Source organism: Hirundo rustica, chromosome 5 (assembly GCF_015227805.2).
Source record: "Hirundo rustica isolate bHirRus1 chromosome 5, bHirRus1.pri.v3, whole genome shotgun sequence".
In the NCBI taxonomy this organism is placed as follows: domain Eukaryota; kingdom Metazoa; phylum Chordata; class Aves; order Passeriformes; family Hirundinidae; genus Hirundo; species Hirundo rustica.
The window spans coordinates 56,454,193-56,474,959 of record NC_053454.1 but is presented as its reverse complement, the minus strand read 5'-3'; the positions used below and the strand labels follow the sequence as shown (position 1 = coordinate 56,474,959).

General features: G+C 41.9%; 1 protein-coding gene across 13 annotated transcripts in view; it reads right to left on the bottom strand.

Annotated features, from left to right (window-relative positions):
• Positions 1-17,748: 17,748 nt before the first annotated feature.
• Positions 17,749-20,767, bottom strand: part of ARHGAP24 (Rho GTPase activating protein 24) — a 259,095-nt gene continuing 256,076 nt past the window's right edge. For 9 of the 13 annotated variants that reach the window (XM_040064711.1, XM_040064712.1, XM_040064710.2 and 6 more), the window contains exon 10: positions 17,749-18,582. In XM_040064711.1, coding sequence (XP_039920645.1) covers positions 18,339-18,582 — 244 coding nt within the window. In that variant the 3' untranslated portion in view covers positions 17,749-18,338. The remainder of the gene's footprint in view (positions 18,583-20,767) is intronic. The other 4 variants (XM_040064720.2, XM_040064722.2, XM_040064721.2 and 1 more) reach the window with 1 other exon arrangement.

Below are 20,767 nucleotides of genomic sequence, written 5' to 3'. Positions count from 1 at the left end.
TGTAGTGTACAAGAGTACAAGACAGCTGGGAAGTTCACAATGGCTGCTCACCGTGGGGAGTAACACAGGGAAATACCTTTTTGTCAAGGCAGCGCAGCTATGACAGCTTCAGTACCATTGGTAATTTATGATTCCAAACTAGAATATGTTGTCTATGCTTCACCATGCTGGGCCTGCACAGGAGCACTTGAGGTGGGAATTTTTCAGCCTGCTTGGTGTTTTGGCTTTCATGTGGAACTGAAATCTAATAAAACAATTATACCAAACTTATTAAGTAACCTTAAAAATTCTGCTTTCTACGCATGGAGCATGAAGCAGTAAGGCTTTTTTTTTTTTTTTTTACTCAAAAATCATCTTAACTACATATTGTATGACTAATACATGATCATATAGGATGTACACAGGAGCTCTTGCCTGCTAGAGTGAGGTACTAGCAAAAAAGTACCAACAAGAGCTGAGACGGTGAAGAAAGTAAGGACTGAAAATGTACCTTGATTTGCTGCCTTCTTCAAGATGCAGAAATCAAAATGCTGTCCAAGTTCTAGAAAACATAGTGCACAATACAACCGGTGATTTAAAAATATTTTTGGAGTCTCACAAGCATTAGCTGCCTTTGCGCATTAGCCTGCAGAAGACCACATTATTTATTTCTAACACTGTAGCACTTCACACACTGTCAAAGAGCAGGACTACACTGAGCTATGGACAGACACACAGTTAATTAAGGCGTAAATTAAGCTCAGAGAGAATGATAGCCTATACCAATTGCTTTACTAGAATTGTCTACACTGGTAGACAATTTTTCCTAGAATTGTCTACAGTTGTATATTTGACACTGGAAATACCTCAATTGAAGCGAATGTTAAGAAAGAATTGGCAGTGTAGTAGTAGACAGTGACAGATGTAGGCAAATTCTCCACTGTGAAGGGAAGCATGGAGGGGTTTTTCTTCATAATCTGAAGAGGGAAAAAGAAAAAAATACCCACAGCCTCTGCTAGTTCCATTGCTTGAAACTGAATGGCAGCGCAGCTACTGACCACGCTCTGCCCAAGAACAGGGTTGGTACGCATTTGTTTACGCTTCTGACTAAAACCCAACTCAGAAAAAGCAAAATATCTGCATGACTATTAAGAGTTTTTGAAGGCGATACTCTTGTGCAGAGATTAATCTAAGCTTCATTTAAATTCACTGATCTCTATTTGTCCTTCAAAATTATTTTAATAGGCTAATTATATTCCAGGCACGGCACACTTGTGATGATGTGGATAATACCTCCAGAACTAAAAGGCTGCATTTGGGGTTCCTTTTTCCCTCCACACAGTGGCAAGAAATAAGTTAGGTGTTCCAGTTTCTGCCTAATAGGTATCATTATACTTATATATACAGGATACTTACGAATTACAGCAGGCTAATACCTACAACCCAGTCGTAAATCAAGCAGTGGCCTCTCCTTGCAATTCCAAGCTCTCAAAAGAGAAACACAGAGCTACTGCCTTGGGAGGGATTTGTTTAAGACTTGACGAGAATGCTCCAAAAACAAAGACAAAAATTCCACTAATAAAGAAATAGGGAGCTATTCATCAATTTACCTACATAAGCTATTTTCTTAAAGGAAATGAGAAATACGTGATTACCTTTTTATTTAAACCTAAATTAGTTGAACATCAGTACTTGTTTATTTGACCCCTTGGAGCACTCAATCTCTACTTTTTTTAGGTTTCTCGCCATACCCATACCAGGTTATCCCTCAAAGTAATCAAATATCCACTTGCTCTGCATTTTTTAGGAAACTCGGGAGTATTAGAAGGTAATTATAATACTAAGGTATTATATAATCAGTCACTGTGGGGGCGAGGACACCTGCTTGATATTAAATTGTAGGATAGACTGTAACATGGTTTTACCTTATAGGATAGACTGTGTCTATAATTACATGAAATTCTTTAGAAACAAGAAAAGAAAAAACACCCAGTGATTCTGACAGCACCTTTCTGGCTTTTCTCACATGCTCCCTTCAAGCTCCCTCACATTGTGAAACAATTCCAGCCACTGAATCCTTCTATCACTCCTCCTCCTCTTTTGCCTGTCCACAGAGGATAATATATACACTACCACTAGGACAGCAGAATTTTTCCTTCTGTGAAGAAGCTCTCAAAACGAGATGACTCATTTTTTCCTTCTCTTGATCATGTAAGAGAAGGGCTGAACTAGTCATTCGAAATGTGTCTGAGCTACTTGGAAAGAACCAATTCAGTTATGTTAAAAATGATCCTATTCCTATCATACAATCAGTGCTTCTAGGGAATGCAGCACCTGCATTTATGGGGCAGTAGCTGGAGGAAGTTTGGGCCAGAAACACCCACTCCTCAGAATATTCCTCATCTGAGAGAACCCTTTTTTCTTAGGAAGGCAGGAAGTTAAAGGTAGAAAATCCTGCCTTTACTTTACATGTCTCAGCTGACCCATGAGTGCATTCAGAAAGCCTTGGAAGCAGAGAAAGGCTTGTGGTTTGTTGGTGACTGAGGTGCAACATAAATTGTGAATCACCTTTCCACATGGTTGGTAGGTGAGCTGGGAAATCACCAGGATGGAGAAGGCAGAGCAGCTGCCTCACACTTTTAAAAGGTCCTGCTTTTCCGTGTGGTAGATGCTGTAGAGTCACAGAACTATGCTGCGGCACAAGCCTCATCCTATTTGGGTTAAATATTGAGATTTCTTAGAGTTTTCTTAGTCTAGGAGCACCATCTGCCCAGCTTTGGTTACCATCTCCCTCAAAACATAAGCAAGATCTACAAAACAAAACCCCAGATGCTGGTATAGCATGGCACTGTGTCCTGCCCCACTTCCAGTGCAGCCTATGAATGCTCCACTGCGTTTTCTCTTCAAACTGCAGACCTCTTGAAAACAAATCCCAAAAGAAAGTACAGAAAGAAACACATCCTAACACAGATAGCAGTCATAACACTAAGAAATTACATCTGAAATTAGCATAACTGAATTGGCAAAGAATAAAAGCAGTCATCTCTTTTTGAGAGAGTTTCTTCACAGAAAATGTTAATAATGGGAAAAATTCTGAGATTGTTTAATTTTTGATGTCCTTATTTTAATAAAGCACTGGCTGTTTGCTGTGAACCTAGACACTGATTTTACGACTGCAAGTCTCTGCTTGCAGAGTGTGCTCGCTATAAGCACAAGTATGATCTGCACCCTTCGGTGCACCAAAGCAAACTGAGACTTTGGCTCATAAATTGTGGTTAGAGCAATCAAAACAATCCCATGAAGCCCAAGCAAACTTTCTACATTACAGTTACGCATTTGGCCCCATTTCTCCTTTGATCCCCATTAGCATAAATAATTGCCTTATTTTAGACTCCACTGCAAGCAGGTTCCACCACAGAGGGGTTGGCTGTGGGCAGCAAGTTCCTGCTGAATATGCACGGATTCCTGACACTGTCCTGCACACTCATGTTCAGGTGCTCAAGATGGGCCTCTGAAGGGAGCTTCACTCAACAGGATGATGCCCTGCTGGAACAAATGTAAGAAGCTGGCAATATTCTGTCACGCCCTGTAACGGGGGAAAAAAAATCTGGGTTTGTTTTTACCACTGTTATGTATTTAGTAGACAAAATATGTGTAAGATGACTTAGGAAATGACAAATCAGTGTGCCTCGATGCCCTGAAATGGGGCTTGGGTCCAATATAAAGTCACAAATTGGTTTGGGTTGGAAGGGGCCTTAAAGATCATCCAGTTCCAGGGGCAGGGACACCTTCCACCAGACCACGTTGCTCAGAGGTCCATCCAACCCGTTCTTGAACATTTCCAAGGATGGGGAATCCACCGCTTCTCTGGGCAACCTGTGCCAGTTCCTCATCACCCTCCTAACACATTTCTTCCCAACAGCTAATCTAGACCTGCTGAATGCAGCACTCCAGGTGGGGTCTCACAGGAGTGGGGTAGAGAGGCAGAATTACGTCTCTCAATCTGTTGGTCACACATTTTTTGATCTGACCCAGGCAGCTGCTTCAGAAAAGAGTTCAATTCCTGGTACTTCTGTTGATTTCTGTGGAATTATCTATTGTTTTCCTTTCATAAGGACTGAGTTTTCACAATTGATGCAATGATCAACTCCAACATAACCTCAAAGCTGTTGTCTGACATCACAATCATGTACTAAGGAATCTTAGACCAAGATAAAAAAAAACACGTTTGCAATTTTTGTTCTGTGGACACAGTTGCAAACTTGTGTGGATCTGATTAATTCTTTATATGGGTATTAAAGTTGTATAAATTTTGCGATCACACAACCCTGCAGAGTTCATGGAGACAGTCAGCTCTGAATCTGAACACAATTCCTTCACTGTCTGTGGTAATCTTAGAGACCTGCACACGTGCAGGCATCTCTTTTGCAACAAACAACAGTAATAATTGCTTTTTGTATACCACCCACAATAATGGCTGTCCTTATGCAAAGTACTTTTTAAGGTTGCAATCTCTCCTTAAACAAAATGCCACTGAAAGTACTTGAAGGATGTGAGTGACAAACCAAGGCAACCCATCACATGCAAGAGGAAAAAGAGATTAATCCTCCAGACTCTGTTAAGCACAGTGTAGGTTAAAGAAGAAAACCCAGAACTAGAATCCCACGCCCATATTTGATTGCGCTTGTGTTTTAATCTCAGCTTCAGGCTTAAAATGCAGACTGCACCACAGAGAAAAACCTTTTAAGCTCTGTGACCCTCCAGACAAAACACAATATAATGTAGCTGGACAGTGGTTTCTGTAACAAAGAAGTGCCCCAGAACGCTCATCAATTTTCAGGCAGAAAATGAATTAGAGGATTTTCCACAGGATGACAATGCACTACTCTGAAAGGCTGCCATCATGTGGCACTTGAGGGATGCTGTAGTAGCCCTGAGTTAATGGTTTCTACACTCTGCACTGGAAAACATGTCCCAGATAAACTAAACTTTTTTTTTTTTTTTTTTTTTTTTTTTTTTTTTTTTTAATATATTTAGGTAGTTTCAAGAGAAAGCTCTAATCTCTGATGAGTTAGCTGTATCACAGCCCAGCTTATGAGATGGGGCTTGGTCGAAGTTTTTTATTTTATTTCCATCAAAAGAGCCAATACACGTAACTTTCTTAACCTGAAAATATTCTATGGTACTGCTGCCATATTCAGCCATAAATTCCAGCTGCTGAAAGAACACACACTCTCAAAAATAGAACAGGTAAGGAAAATTAATTTGCTTGCAGAATGATTTGCATGTTGTCAGTAAGCAGCACATTATGAGTTAGAAACTAGTCCTTTGTATTTTTCCCCCAGCAAGTCCTAAACTAAGATGAGCTTGCAGCTACTATAAAACACAATTCCACAGCAAATAATCCAAGGTGAAAAAAGCTACACTTCCACTCTTCAGAGAGCCTTTGTTAAAAAGGCTAGGAAAAAATGGGTAATGGAGAAATCTTTCCCCTGTTAGCATAGATGTGATAAAGAGGTAACCCACAGCTCTTACACATACATGCAAAGTTTAAATCTTGGTTCCTTGAAATACATCTCAGTTATTTGAGCAAGACTTGTATTTTAAGAAGTTATATAAACCTTGTGTGTGTGTATATATATATAAATGTGTATATATAAAATACGCCTTAAAACTTTTTTCAGACCCCAGGCAGTTGGTTCAGCTTTTTGATATCCACATTCCATTATCTGCAAGGATAAAGCAGTTCACCCGTGGCCCTGGCCTCAATTTCTTCTACCTGAGCTGTGTTTTCAATCTACTCTCTGGTGGCAGGCAGTATTACCTCACTGGAGATGTGGTCCTCAGTACTATTTCTCTATCCTCATGCCCAACTCCCAGGCTATTTTTTCAAATTGTACTCTCAAAGCTTTTAAGAACTAACCATAATTCTCTCATCCAGTGTCCCTTGAAGCACCAACCACCTTTAAGAGTGCACAGAGCAGGAGCCCTGCAGCCACCATATCTGTGGTGCCACTGGAACATTAATCTGCTCTTGCCCACCAGGACTCAGGGACATATTCCATTTCACACCTGCCTCCAGTCTATATTTACCTTTCCACAAGTAGGAGGGAAGGAATTTCCAGCCAGACAACAGCATTTCTTCCTCTCAATCCTGGCTGACACAATCTTCTTTCACAAGTAGTCTCAAACCACTTAGTGTCCATTAGTCTTTTCCAGCTGATGTAGCTTTCACTAAGTGAGAAATTACCTCTCCCTTAAAAGAACCCCAACACCCTAAATTCTAACTCCAGTGGTCTCAGCATCCTAGTCAAGTATTCACTACACTTATCATCATAGTAGGGAACACCCGAGAACATCTTTCTCTTTTATCCTACCTTATGGGGTTCCACTCTGGAAGCTTCACGAGTCACAGCTTTTTTAATCTTGCAGGAAGCACACTCACAAGGAAGTAACACGGCCTTTTGCACTGCCTTTCAAGCCAACATACTCCTGCTTTCACTACTGAATTAATTTTAGAACTTAAGGGAACACAGCGTTACAGGAGACTAGGAAGGGAGCAAAGTCCGCATCAGAGAAATTACACTCACCTGTTGTACTACTTCTCCAACCCCCTCTTGACCTGGGGAAGAGGAGACTGGGAAATTTCACAGCTGAATTCAATACGTGCAAGCACAGGCCAATGCCCTTCATTTAGAAGAGGGGCTAAAGTACATAGGATTTGTATCCTTTGCATTGTAAAACTATCTTTAATGAATCATACAGCTGAATGAACTCACTGCCCATCCCACAGTGAGGAAATCTGATTTTAAGTTTTTGTTGTTTGGCTGGCTGATTGCAGCCCAGTGTGATTGTTCAGTAAAACCATCACATACTTTTGCAAACCATTTCATTGACTGCAGCTCCACTGCTAGTTTTACTTGCCTAATCTTCTTTTGTTTATGAAAAGGCTGAGTTGTGGAGTTTTTATTGTAATCCACCTTTCCTTTGTATAGTTCTGCTTCATCTATGGTTGCCAGAGATTACAGATTAAAAGAATAAAATCTTATTTAATCTGTAAACTGATTTTAGAAGCTTGGGGTCTGTGCCTGGTTTTATGGGTTACAAAGAAAATTCATACTTAGGTTAGATGCACCACAACAGCCTTACACATCCAGAAACTCCAGAAGGAAATGACAAGCTCTAGGACTTCTTCAGCCCCCTAAAGCTTCAGTCCACCCCAACCCTGCAAAAATATGATTGGCTATAAATAAATTCCAGAAGGCTGTACTAAATTAACGGTGGCAGCACATATTTTGAAAGGCACAATACACAACTGAGACCTCAACACTCTCTAGAGCTGGAATTCTAGTGAAATCTAAATCTTCACTAGAATGAAACTTTCCTAAGAGCAAGACCCTAATAAAACCAACTAGACTTTTTACAGTTAATTTTCTTGCCTAATACAGTATTTTCCTTTGCATATTTCTCAGCTTTGAACTCTGCTCTAATCTCCTTCAGCTATGGGTAATTAATTAATGAACACATCAAAAAGATTTAGCCGCGGGGGCTCAGTTTGGGGTTGCAATTTTCATTTCCATTTGAGAAGCTTCAAATTTTAGTTCACATAGCAGCCACTGCAAGATGTTGTAACAGCAAACACAATTTCCTTTCTTCTGAACAAACAGGCAAACAAAAAGCAGTATTTCCTCCCCATAGTCCAGTGGGTGAATCTCTGAGCTGAGCAGAAAACACATTCCCTACAAAGGCTTTTTCAGCAAGTCAGGGAAGGCGTTGTGCACGGCATCGTGTAGTGAACACTTCTTTCTGAACACCTTATGAAAACTGTTGGCACCAGTACAGAGCTCTCAAACATGCTTTTGATGATAGGAGCTGTAACAGGATTTAATGGAAAACTTCCTATGAAATAAGGTCGAAGAACCTGCAAAGAGGGATGTCTTGATATTGCTACAATCCATTATTTTTTTTGCACAGGAAAAGCATATCAGATTGCCAAGTGTTGAGACAGGAAAGATTCAAAGTTAACAGGGACATAAAAAGAGGTGGTCAACAAAAAAGCTCACTTGCAGTGTTGCCTCTAGTAATTCCAAACTTAACTCATGACTTGACTTTCCACAGAGGGTGGAAATGTGGAATCTTGCAATATGGAATGCGTTTTGAATGACAAAGGCTAAAGAGGCACTTGATGATTTCCAATGAATTTGATAAATGTGATGGTTGTTGCCCACTACAATCTGATTCATGTCATGTGAGGGAAATTATTTCTGGCTTTGAGAATAATCAGAAGTTATTGTCCACTTTTTTAATAACAACGAGGTTACATGTATTCAAAAAAGAGAATTTTCCTAGTTCCTGTCTCCCATTAAAAAATCCCAACAGATTAAACTGGAGAAACTTCAATACATCCTTCTCTGGCTGCCCAGCAGATCCCTAATGCTGCTCAGGATATACTGGAATTATTTCTAAACAGCAATGTGCTTCCTAAACTCCTATGCCAGCATGGCAGTCGTGAAGTGCCTGTGATCAGCATCCATCAAGTCAGGATTAGATGTAGGCTTTATCAGATGTGCTCATGTGCACTCATACAAACCTTCCATAAATTTGTAATTAACAGCTCTGAACTTTATTGGCACGTGAGCTGTGCTGTGCTAAACGGAACCTGTGTTGTAGCCTAAGGAAACCACACAGTGTGGAAATTGCTGTTACCCTTCACTGACCCTGGTAGCCAGATTAAAAACCTGCACTACAATCTGCTTTCTGAACAAGTCACGCTATCATGCAACACTGCATTACAGGCACCTACTGCAACACTTGATAGCTAGCAGAATGAAATCTCTTCACAAAAGCATTTGCACTGAAGCTGAAAGCCTCTTGGCACAGGTGATAAGGCAGGAACACGGCTGAATCTCATCTCTCCTCACCACTGGAAGGCACAAGGAGACGTAAGAATAAAGTGGCCACACAATTAAGAACTGGGTAAGAGAGATTGAAAAGGCACTGCATTTCCCAGTAGAGAATGCTGAGGCATGGATCAGTCCTTACATGGCAAACTCTTATACCAGGCTCCATGCCATTTTTCTTTTCCAAATAAAAAGACACAGAGGAGAACTGCCTGGCTTTCCAGAAAGATTGAAGGAATCATGTAAGCAGCACCACTTTCTCTGAACACACAGTGACACATACATGGTAGCAGAACTAAATAATCACATTTCACAAAACATATAAAATGGAATATATTCCCCTTTTTTTTGAGAACGCTGAGCTACTGAGAATCCGTTGTCGAGAAAGAATATTTGTAGAACTAGCTGTGAAGTTTAACTGAAAAACCGCAGTTATTTTCCTTCTTATTGGGATTTTTTGCTTGTTAGATATCTAATACTTCAGTGCACTTAAGTGTCTCTCGAAAGTCCTCCTCATTTGTGACTGAATTTATAATTTCCATTAGTGCAACCTTAGTCTTACATCCACAAAACTGGAAGCAGGCACTTGAATATTTATAGACTGCAGTAGCTCCAGATAAACTTAATATTCTATATTTACACAGCACTGATCTAAAGGACCAACAAAACACTCCAAGAACAGGTGTGTAAGCACTGACTGAAGCCTTGGAGGGAGAGGCAGAGAGCCCAAAGCAAGACCCTAGCTACCAAAAATGACTCCCTAATGTGCATTACAGGCTTTGAGGGTTTTCTTCAATCAGTATTCAGAGGAACTGCCCCACTGGTAACATAATTTATGTTATTGTGGCTGCTTACAGATAACCTTAGGTTCTGAGTAAGAACAGATGGTTACAAGCAAGAAATGCTGTGGTTACTGGAGACAAATAGGAAAAAAACAAAATGCCTTGTTATATGTGTCTCAGGAAATCTCACTTATCTTTTCAGATATAGATGGAATGCTATCTGTTTATATATCACTATATTTATCTACTCCTCCGAAGAAGTCTTTAAATCTTGAAACCATTGCCATCCTTCACGGTTATTCTGAAAGCACGATTCTCACTGAGATTGCTGAGGATGAGGCCAGCCTCTCCTTCCACTACATTAGTTTAAAAAAACTAGTAATTCACACACTTAACAAGTTTTATGTGCCATGTAATGTCACTCAGTGTTAGGATCAAACATTTGATGTGAGAAAGCATTTAAAGATAGATGCAGGTTCTGGTGTTCTGATCTATTTGGTTTCGCTTCTCTTGTTGGGTTTTTTAGGAGTTTCTTGGCTTGATAATAAGCTCACATAATTTCAATGGAGTAGGTAAATCCTTCATAAAATTTATATACATATGAAAACCTCAAGGCTTTGGGACTTATCCAAAAAAACATTTCCTGGATTGGGATCACAGCCGTCTATATTTGATGGTTTACTCTCTGACTGCTTTTCTTCGACGACTAGTAATTTTCTGCTATGTGGTGCAGATACTTGGTCTGGGTTGTTAGTGGTCCACAGAGAACCTTAGAAATCAACTGAGCTAGTAGGTGAAGAGAAGACCAGGAAGACTTTAGCAATGGCTATCAGGACCCTGTGGGGAAAGATACTAAAGATATTTACCATTGTCCATGAGGAAATTCTCTAAGGGTAGAAATGGTCACTGCCAAGAGCGCCATCAAGTTTCACAGACTTTGAAGATGCCCTTCCTTTTCTGGAGCCAAAACAATTAGCAGGAGGTCTGGGGTCTACCTTGAAAATGGAACTTGCCCTTGCCAGGCACTTCCCATCAAGAACAAAGTTCTGCTGTGTGATCAAGCACAACATACATTCCCAGGGTAGGAAGAAATGTCATTCCCTGACATTCACTTCCTTGGTGTCTCTTCATGGCCTCTGGACAAAGAGACACAGTCCATTGTTTATCTGATTCCTCTCTGCATTCCTGGGCAATTATTCAGCAGTCACTGGGTTTTGTTTTCCTGGGTCAATCCTGTAGGCACCTAGGAACTGGAGCTATCTTCCAAGCAGCATTTAAAGGGCTTGCTTTACCGGACCACAGCACTCAGCACACAGAAATTTCCCAATGCTGTATCATCTCAGACACTCCGGTCTTAATACAAATTTGTATCTTTCTTTCACCTTATTGCCATTCAATTGCCCTTCCATATCCACAAAGAAGAAGAAAAAAAAAAAAAAAGATGGGGTGGAGAGTTTTGCATTAATCTCTAAATTCCTGGGCAGTCACTCTCTGAATTAGGGAGCTCTTGGTTTTACTACTTTATCTACAGCCCTTGTGATGCACTGGTACCTCCTCCTTCACCGCACCAGCCAATTCAGCACTGAACAATCAGCAAAAACAAAGACATTCTGTCTGCACAGCACTGTCGTGGTTGTGACAGCGGGTCTGTACACACAGAGTGCAGGATAATCCACCTGAAAGCTTTTGCGGTGCTAAGAATAGCGGGTTGTGGCTGCATTGCTTCTAGCAGGGTGACATCTCTCTTGCCTTCTGTGTCCTCATCTGACACATCCCATGCATTAACCAGAACTTGGGGAATATTCATTGTTAAGTGGTGCTTCAGTGTTAAGAGTTCAGCAAAAGTGAATCAGGAAGAAGGAAATAATTCCAACAGAGCAGATGCCCAGAGACTGAACAACCTGTAAGTTGTCAAGCTTGTGGCCCGTTTTCTGGAACTTGCCCAAGAAGTTTCTGGTCGCCATCATCTGCTGATAGTAGGCCACACTTGATCCCAAATTCAAGTCTTTAGTAAGTCTCTAAGGCCTTTAATTAGGCCCTGCATGATTCAGAGGAGACTGCAGAGGACAACAGCAGATTTGTACTTCTGTAGTACCACAGACTTCCAGTTAAACATCAGACCCTCAGCATCAGCGATCACATGAAGGTGATGCATTATTGCTGTCCTCAGGTGGGTGACTGATCGGACTCCAGCTTCTCAGGCCAAATCAAAGTCATTCTGCTGACCTGTTCTAATGTGTTCAGCTAACACCTATTAACTATCTAGCCCTCCTCCGTAGCTATTTCATATCAAAATCAATGCAAAACTTATACCTAACATTCACAACTGACTATTTCGTATTTTTTTTTAATTCCTAAGTAGGAAGTCAAGGTTTGCAACAGACCTGTTGATTTGTGTTCATCAGTGCGGACATTAGTCTCCTGCTAACCTGCATTTTTTTAATTACCTCTGCTGAGTTGCATGGATTTGGCTCCCCACAGTAAAAACGAGGTTTATTGTTAAGTACTGCAAAGCAAAACTAAAGTAGCAGAGAGCAGGACTTGCCTGAGGCGTGCTCCAGTGCACTGGAATTAGCAGTTTGCAAAGAATAGGGTTTAGACAGGACCACTGAGATTATAAGCTTTAAACAAAGAAACGGATATTATAACTGTAGCTGGGTTGTTTTGGGGTTTTTTTTCCCTTCTTTCTTCCTGTTTACCTTGATAGTAGAATTTGAATAGTAGAGAAGTAGAATACAAGTAACTTGTTTACATTTTCTTAACATTCTCAAATTTTTTTTTTAAGATCAGAAGAACTTCTTAAGTTCTTCTGAACAATTGTAAAATATATGCCACTTGGGCATATTGGCTGGACTGGGGACGTGTGCCTGGTCCTGCAAACTACTACAAATCTACCCAGCCCCCACTGGCTCCCGTGCATGCAAAGCTGTCCATCTTTACTCAGCATATCCTCCTGAGTAGATACCAGCAGGCCTCCACCTCTTTCCTTGCTAGACAAGGTTTTTAATAGCTTAGTGTGCTTCTGGGCCTTGGGAAAAACAGGCCTAGCTGGCAGCACAGATATACATTAATAGTTCATGAACTGTTCCTCTTAATGGCCTTTGGAACTGCCTCCAGAGATGCTTCATTTCTGCCATGGTGCATACCCTGCTTACTTTCCATTTCAGCCTCCTTTGATGTAGATCCCTCCAGTCAGAAATGAGAATATAAATTAAGTCAATTGTGATACACTCACTATTAATACCATTAAGCTATACAAATACATCCAATAGCCACATGCACTATTGGTACTAAGGCATGTCTACTCATGGGAATTCCTATGGAATGAGGGAAGTGTGAATTCGTAACTTTTTCCACACACAACTTTTTCCTTGAGTAAGGTCCCACTCTCACACAAGGCATGCATCTGCAAGAGGAAATCAAGCAAAACCTCACCAGAGTGCTCTGTCTACGTTAAAAGTAGGAACAGCACTACACTTGTCATCCTGCTCTGCCAAAATCCAGGCTCTGTCATTCATCCTGATACACAGAATGCGCAGTTAAAAATACCACTTACTGGTGTAGCTCAGCAATGTTGAAGATCTGGAGAACATTTTTTGTTACAGTTTAGGAAATTGATTTGCAAGTAGTGCTACATGCAACAATCGCTACTATTTTTACTGAACTGTAGACCGTATTTCAGCAAACGCTAACTTTTAAGGCCAAAAAAAATCAAGATTTGTCACATGAACAACAGAGGCAATAGCGCTGCTCAAAACTACCTGTTTCGGTCCCAAGCCAAGTCACCTCCTAAATACAACAGAGTTAAAAATTTACAGCCATGCTCATAATAGTATTTTCAACACAAAGTCCTGCAGAACATTAATCACTTTAAACCTCTTCCACGTGAAGAGAGTAATACACAGAGGCAGAAAGGGTTTTCCGTTCTTGCATTTTAAAGATTCAGAAGCGAAATTGTCTTGCATATAAAGCTCATTATCCTGGATCCCTGTGGGAAAAAGCAAGGAATATATTTGCATCACGATCATGTTCCTGGCCTCAAAAATTTTTTTGCACTCTCCATTATTACTGGCATACTAAAGAAACCTGGTTTATTGCTGACAAGCCTTTTCCCAATAAAACTAGATCACCAACGCTAATTGTAATTACACACATTATGACAGCTTCTAAAAGCCTGGCAGGGAAAGCTCTCAGCATCTCCCACTGCTTCCTAAACCTCTGCAGAGCTACTGCAATTTGCATCAGCAGGGCATCTGCCGCACGGAATTTCATCTCCTGAGCAGCACTGCCACAGAGATGCTGGATGACAGTCCAGGGCCATTAGCTGTTCCCAGAGCAGGAGGAACTGCCCAGCCTTCTGGGCTCCCTCCTCCCCGTCACTCCCACAGCCATGGCTCTGCTGGGTGTTTCCCCACAGGAGCTCACGCTGCTGGCACACAGGATCGACAAAAGCAAGGCAGGTAGTCGTGAAACAGCTGAGCCAGCTCCTGGCGTCAGCCCACAAAGCAATTTAGAGCCAAAAAAGCTCTGAAAGAAGAACAGAGTTAACTACAGTAACCCATTTGTAGAGACAAGCTCTCAGAAAGAATGCTCTTAACTGAGGGCAAATTACTACCACCTACACATGGCAATTTCAGGTGTATTAACTTCCTCGTTTTCCTCATCTCTCCCATCTGTTTCCTCTATTTTTGCATGCCCACATCACAAGTACGTGTTAATTTCTATTTGTCCATCTCCCCTTTCCATCTCCTCTACTTCCTTGCAGATTTGCCAGGGGCACAGAGTCTGCAGACATTCTCCTCTTCGATGGACAGGCTCCAGAGGGAGTTCAGAGTAAGAAAGGAAATTAATTAGGAGTTTCACTCATCCGGGAAGTGTTCAAATGTAGAGCAGCTGGAGGCAACTCACTGTTTTGACTGGGCTGTCAAAATGTATGAATCACTCTACCTGCTTATTCATTCTCTCCTTACCCTGCCTCTGTTCCATCCCACTAGGGATGCTACACAAGAAATATTTGTTAAATACTACCTTTTTTCAGGGAATTGTATCTTTCTCAAAAATTTCTGGACCCGCACTTTAACTACTAAATCAACTACTGCTTACAGGTCTTAAAAGCAGTAATTATCAGCAAGCTCCTTTCCTCTCTCTTAAAAAACCTACCACACCAGTTTTACATATCACTTAACGTGGCATTTTATTTATTAATCTTTGTGTTCGGGAAACTGATGCTGAGTTGCTGAGTTTGAGATGCTAAAATAACGTGTAGTAACTTTTTTTATTCTCCTGCACCAGAGCATACTCCAAATGTGTAGCAGGACTCCCACAAACAGAAGGGGAGACAAAAGCTTCTCAAAGCAGAACACCAGAATCTAACACTCAAGGGTTATGGGGTGTGTCTGCCTCTCCTCCAATCTGCTGTGCAAAGGCACGTAAGGGCAGGGGCACGGTGTTCCCATGATGTGGTTGGAGATGGGACTAACAGTGGGAAGTGTGCATCACTCTCTTACTCTCTGTCCCTCAACTCTAGCCTGCTTGTGTGTCCTGAAATGATGACTTTGGATGTAACGTGAACATTGGGATTGGAGCAGAAGGTCATCAGCTCGAGAGATTTTTTTTTCCCCACCATCTGTGCTGATTAATTGTAAAAGCCTTGTCTCTTCTGAGCTGTGCATGAAGCAGAGGGACAATGTGCTAGAAGAGCTGAGCTGTTCTGCCATTCTCAGCTTGGAACTGGCTAGTGAACTCATACAACAGATTGTTAACTTGGGGAGCTCACAGACCTGTGATAAAGAGATGAAAGCGTATTTATTAACCTTATTTTAATTGATACTCGAAACTTAGTGCTCTCTTGCAGCAGGTAACTGTTAGCTTGGCCTGTAATGATGTGACTTGTTTCATTACACAAACTGGTGATAAAACTAGTTGTCTCAGTTATATTCAATACCTTAGCAGTTAAGAATCCTAAAAAAAGCCTTTGTGAGATACACTGCAATTGCACTGCACGAAATCCTTACAGTTTTTTCCACAGCCTTTGAGCTCAGTTTGCATTAACCTTAATCTTATGAATAAATCTTGCCCCTTTCCACCGCACTGAATGAGAGGGAGCGTGGTTTTATCCTCTGGCCCCTTGGCTCCATCAGCATGCCCTCCCCAGCAGGGCACTTCACACACAGGCTGGACACGTCAAAGGAACAGAGCAGCACGTCAGTTGTGGGCCACCTGGGAACGGTGTCATACAGCTGAGAAGTGATAAGTGTTAGATTCTGAACATGAGAAACATCAAGGACTTTGTGCTTTTGAAGAACTAGGGCAGTAAGAGGAGCATGAAGATAACCATTTAAAGGACATAAATAAACTTTATCACCACAGCCTAAATGCTGCAGTCTCACAGGAGGATTTGGGTGCTTTGGATGTATCATGATGGGAATGGACACCTGTTGTCAGTGATATTTTCTAAGCTTGCAGTGCCTGCTCAAGCTCCCCCTCTGTACAGATGATTTCTGCAAGACAGTGAGGTGAACTCTTGTTCTGGACTGCAAAGCAAGAAATCTGGGTGCCAGTGCTTAGCCAGTGCTGGAATTTGAACATTCTTTGAGGAACTGACTGAAATACCTTTCAAAAGATGACGGTAAGCTTCAAGTGTAGGCAAAGTCAGGCTTCAAACAGACAAATCCTGCCTAACACAAGGTTTGATGGAAGCATTCACTACTGTGTACATCCAGTGTAAAAAATGGAATTCCAGTTAAGAAAATAGTTATCTCAGAGACTTTGATGTCATGTCAACAGATGTCAGATACTGCTTAAATTGTGAAGCCCACTTCAGTTATCAAGGTCTCTCATTCAATTTAAAAAACCAGAATGAACATAGTAATGTGTTCCCTTCTCTCAGCATTGTGGGTACATGTTGTGATTGCTGTCACTTGAGTAACATATGCAGCTCATACCTTGATCTCTCTGACTTTTTTCTGATTTACACACAGATTGGAGGTGCACTAGACATGTTCACAGCAATCAATACAACAGCTGCCCTGACTGAGGACTTTGAAGCTCACCAGACACAAATGATGCATCCACAAGCACCACATGTAATGTTTTGTATTTCTCTGAAATTTAAAACCTTATGTTTTCTTCCCAGTGTAATTCCCACACAAAATTAACACTTGTTTAATATCTATACTATAACCTAAGTTCTTTGAAGCTACTTTCATCATTCTTTTTCAGCTGGAATTAAAAAATAATTGCAATACATTTAAGAGACACTAGAGGGAAGCCAAGATTGTCTCAACAACCCTTCCAAATAATACTGCTTGCAGTCCTAAACCCTAAGTTAGAACCAAACATCCTTAACATAGTGGAGAAAACACAGGTTATACTTACTGTGTTTAAAGATGCCAAACAATTTATTAATTTAGAAGATGCTCTGCTGTTTCTTTTCCACTGGCACTCTGCATGCTGTGACGGTTTAGGCTGTCCCCTCTAGGTGCTCCCTTGGTGATGCCGAGAGCCTGGAACTTTCACACTTGTAACACTCGACAGTAATCTCTTGAAGCATTCAGTGTGATAACTCGCTAATATTCACTGTAAATACAAGTGGTGAATATGTTGGTGTGTTTTCTTCCTTATTCACTGTTTGTTGCCAGCTGCCCCAGTAACTTCTACTGTGGACATATTTTTGGGGGGCGTTTTTTTTGACACCCATCACACCAATAAGGCTATCAGAATCCCCAATTAAACCTCCCTCTGTGACCCTTCACCAGCACTAGAAAAAGGACTTACCTTCCCCCAGAGTGCAGAGGAAAGTCAGATGCAAATATGGTCTGAACAACTGGTTTATATCCCTGCTCTGAACTGCAGGGATCAGGCACGGGGCTTCCTCAGTGAACACCAAAAACTCTGGTCATGCGATTAACTTCTCATTAAGTTCCCCTAAGAAGTCTCCCAACTTCTTACTCAGCCACCCATGTTTTCCTCCCAAACAAGCAGCTGTCTACACCTTTGTTACTCTCCCCAGTCTAGGATGACTTCATATCCCCTCACTTGTTATTTTACAGTAGGGGTGCCCTGGAACTTCATCCCCCTGCCATCAATTCTGTGAAATCAGTATTGCTTTATTTTGCCCACAGCATACTTCAGTTCCTCAATCCTGCTGTCTGTTTGGAAATGATGCAAATCAGGGCTAACCATGCACACGTTTACCTTAACATATCTGTTTATCTTCACTCCCCAGCAAAAGGGGTAACAAAACAAAAACAAAGAAACCATTTGATATACAAAATAAGCTGATGGTAACACAATGCCAAAAATAGCTTATTATGTTAAGTGCAAGGGAGAAAAGCCTTTATATAAAGCTTGATTGCAACAACATCTCAATTTACCAGTTTAAATACAAGACTTGCATTAAAATATTTCTTCAGATACATCTCTTGCTCTAAGGTGGTTTTTAAATTTATATACACATATCCAGTTGTAACACTTGACAGTAGTCTCATGAAGCATTCAAAGAGTATAACTTGGTAAGTACACACTGTAGATATGAGTGCTTAATGTAATTATGATTTCTTCCTTCAAGGGTTTGTAACATTTTGTTGAGTACTAGCCTCAGACAGGTGACCAGCCACCTGATACAGTATAATACCCCAAGCCCTTCCTCACGTCCCACAGTCTGTGCTTCCACAGCTCACTGGATCCAGATGGTGTTGCCTCTTTCTGGTCTGCGAGACTCCACTGTCAATTCTCCAAAAGTAGAGAAAAACTGCTCCATTTCCTTCTGCAGCATATCGTTCCTCTTCTCTGCATCCTCCTTCGCCCGCTCTGCGTTGCGCATTTTGATTTCTACCATTGTGAACTTCTTCCGCTCTTGATCCAGCTCTTCGTGCAGGGCCATCATTTCAGTCTCCAGGGTGAGATTTCTCTGCTCCAGGCTGCATGAAGGAAATAAAAGCAGATGGCTCCTGAGCAGCACTCCTCACTCACTAAAGTAGAAATGCACACCACCAACAAACCCATGCACGTCTTTTCATTTCTAAAGCTTAGACGTAATTTCTGATGGGCATATCTAGAAACCATGGCTTCATCCATGACCTGTTCTCACAGGACAAGCTCTTTGGCAGTTTGTTAAAAAAATACCTTTGTCTCTTTGATAGCTCATTTAGAAAATGCCTTTAAACAGCAAAAGGCACAGAAACAAACAGCTCCAACTAATTCTCCAGGAGCAGGCTAACTATTCCCTAAGTGCTGACACCCAGCTGCTGCTAGTTGAAGTAGTGTTACCTACAAGGTCAGAATGAGTATCCTGAATACCTTTGTTTCACTGCTAATCTCCATTCTTCAGCTGACCTGCCTGCTGTATCTATTTGCCAATATGGACCTGCATGTATCTGTAAATACGGGTGTCACGAAGTTCAGTAAAGTGAGGTCCTACAACCTGTGTCATGGCAACCCCAGGCACACCTACAGGCTGGGCAGAGAAGAGATTGAGAGCAGCCCTGCTGAGGAGGACTTGGCAGTGATGGTTGATGAAAAACTCAACACGAGCTGGCAATGTGTGCCCACAGCCAGGAAAGCCAATTGTATCCTGGGCTGCATCCAAAGCAGTGTGAGCAGTAGGATGAGGAAGGGGATTCTGCCCCCGGCTCTGCTCTAGTGAGACCCCACCTGGAATACTGTGTCCAGCTCTGGTGCACCCAGCAGGAGAAGGACATGGAACTGTTGGAGCAAGTCCAGAGGAGGTCCCTGAAGTTGTAAGAGGACTGGAGCACTTCCCTTACAAAGACAGGCTGAGAAAGTTTGGGCTGTTCAGCCTAGTGAAGGGAAGGTTGTACGGAGACCTCACTGCAGCCTTCCCGTATCTGAAGGGGGTGTACAGGGAAGCCACAGGGACCCTTCATCAGGAACTGTAGTGACAGGACAATGGGGAATGGCTTCAGACTGGAAGAGAGTAGGTTTAGACCAGATGTTTGGAAGAAGTTCGTTACTGTGATGGTGTGGAGGCACTAGCAAGCTTGTCCAGAGAGGCTGTGGATGCCCCATCCTGGGCAGTGTTCAAAGCCAGGCTGGATGGGCCTCTGAGCAATTTGGTCCAGTGGGAGGTGTACCTGCCCATGGCAGGGGGCTGGATGATCTTTAAGGTCCATTCCAACCTAAACCATCCTATGATCTTAGTGGTACTAAAGGCAGTCAGCACACATTAAACTGTACATGAAGTGCTCTACTACACTGCACACTATGCTGGAAATAGTGATGCAAGTGGAAGACTGCAACACTCTGCGTGCTGCACTCTGCCTGGCAGCTGCTGTTGCCAGCAGCTCCCATGTTGTGATCTATGACTTGCAGCGCCAGAGGTGCCAGTGCACAGAACTGCTCTGTAACAGAGCTGAGAACAGAAAGTCCCAAACAGCTTGACTGCAGAACCTTTATAACAAAGACTGTACATTCAGCTCTGCACTGCTGAGGGCACTAATTAACGCTAAGCCCAGACTTTGAAGTTATTCACTGCTCATCACAACCACCCACCCAGCAACCTTGCTCTGTATGAGCAGAGCCTGCACTGACAAAGACACATCCCCCCTTTGCCCTGTTTTAACAGGTCCGAGCTTCGAAGGAAAGGCTCAGCAGCAGAGCAAAGACAGGACGATGAGTAGGGGTAACTCCCAGATGCTGCACTTTCTCAACAGGCATGAGGACTGCAAAGGAGTCCAGCAAATCTCCCTAGTCCCAAAAACTACAAGTGGAATATGCCACAACATTGCTTTCACTGAAAGGTGACACTCAACTGCCTTTCTCTCGAGAACAGGCACGAACTAATGGAAACACTGTGAGAGCCTACTGATTTTGTTAATTATATTTTATACAGACACTCACAAGGTTCTGGCTTTACTTTTGACACCAACAGGATAGCGTGTCACAACCATGGCAAACAACTGCTCTGAAAAAAACCCCTCTGAATCATAGTATCACTGAAGCAGTGTCAACACTGAAAGATGATAAACCCATTGGCAAGCATCTAGTGAGTGACACAGTAGTGACTGCAGCTAGCGCACATCACGAGAGGAAAAACTTGGATTTACTCTGCAAAAAGCAGTCAGACGGTAGAGCGCCGAACCATCT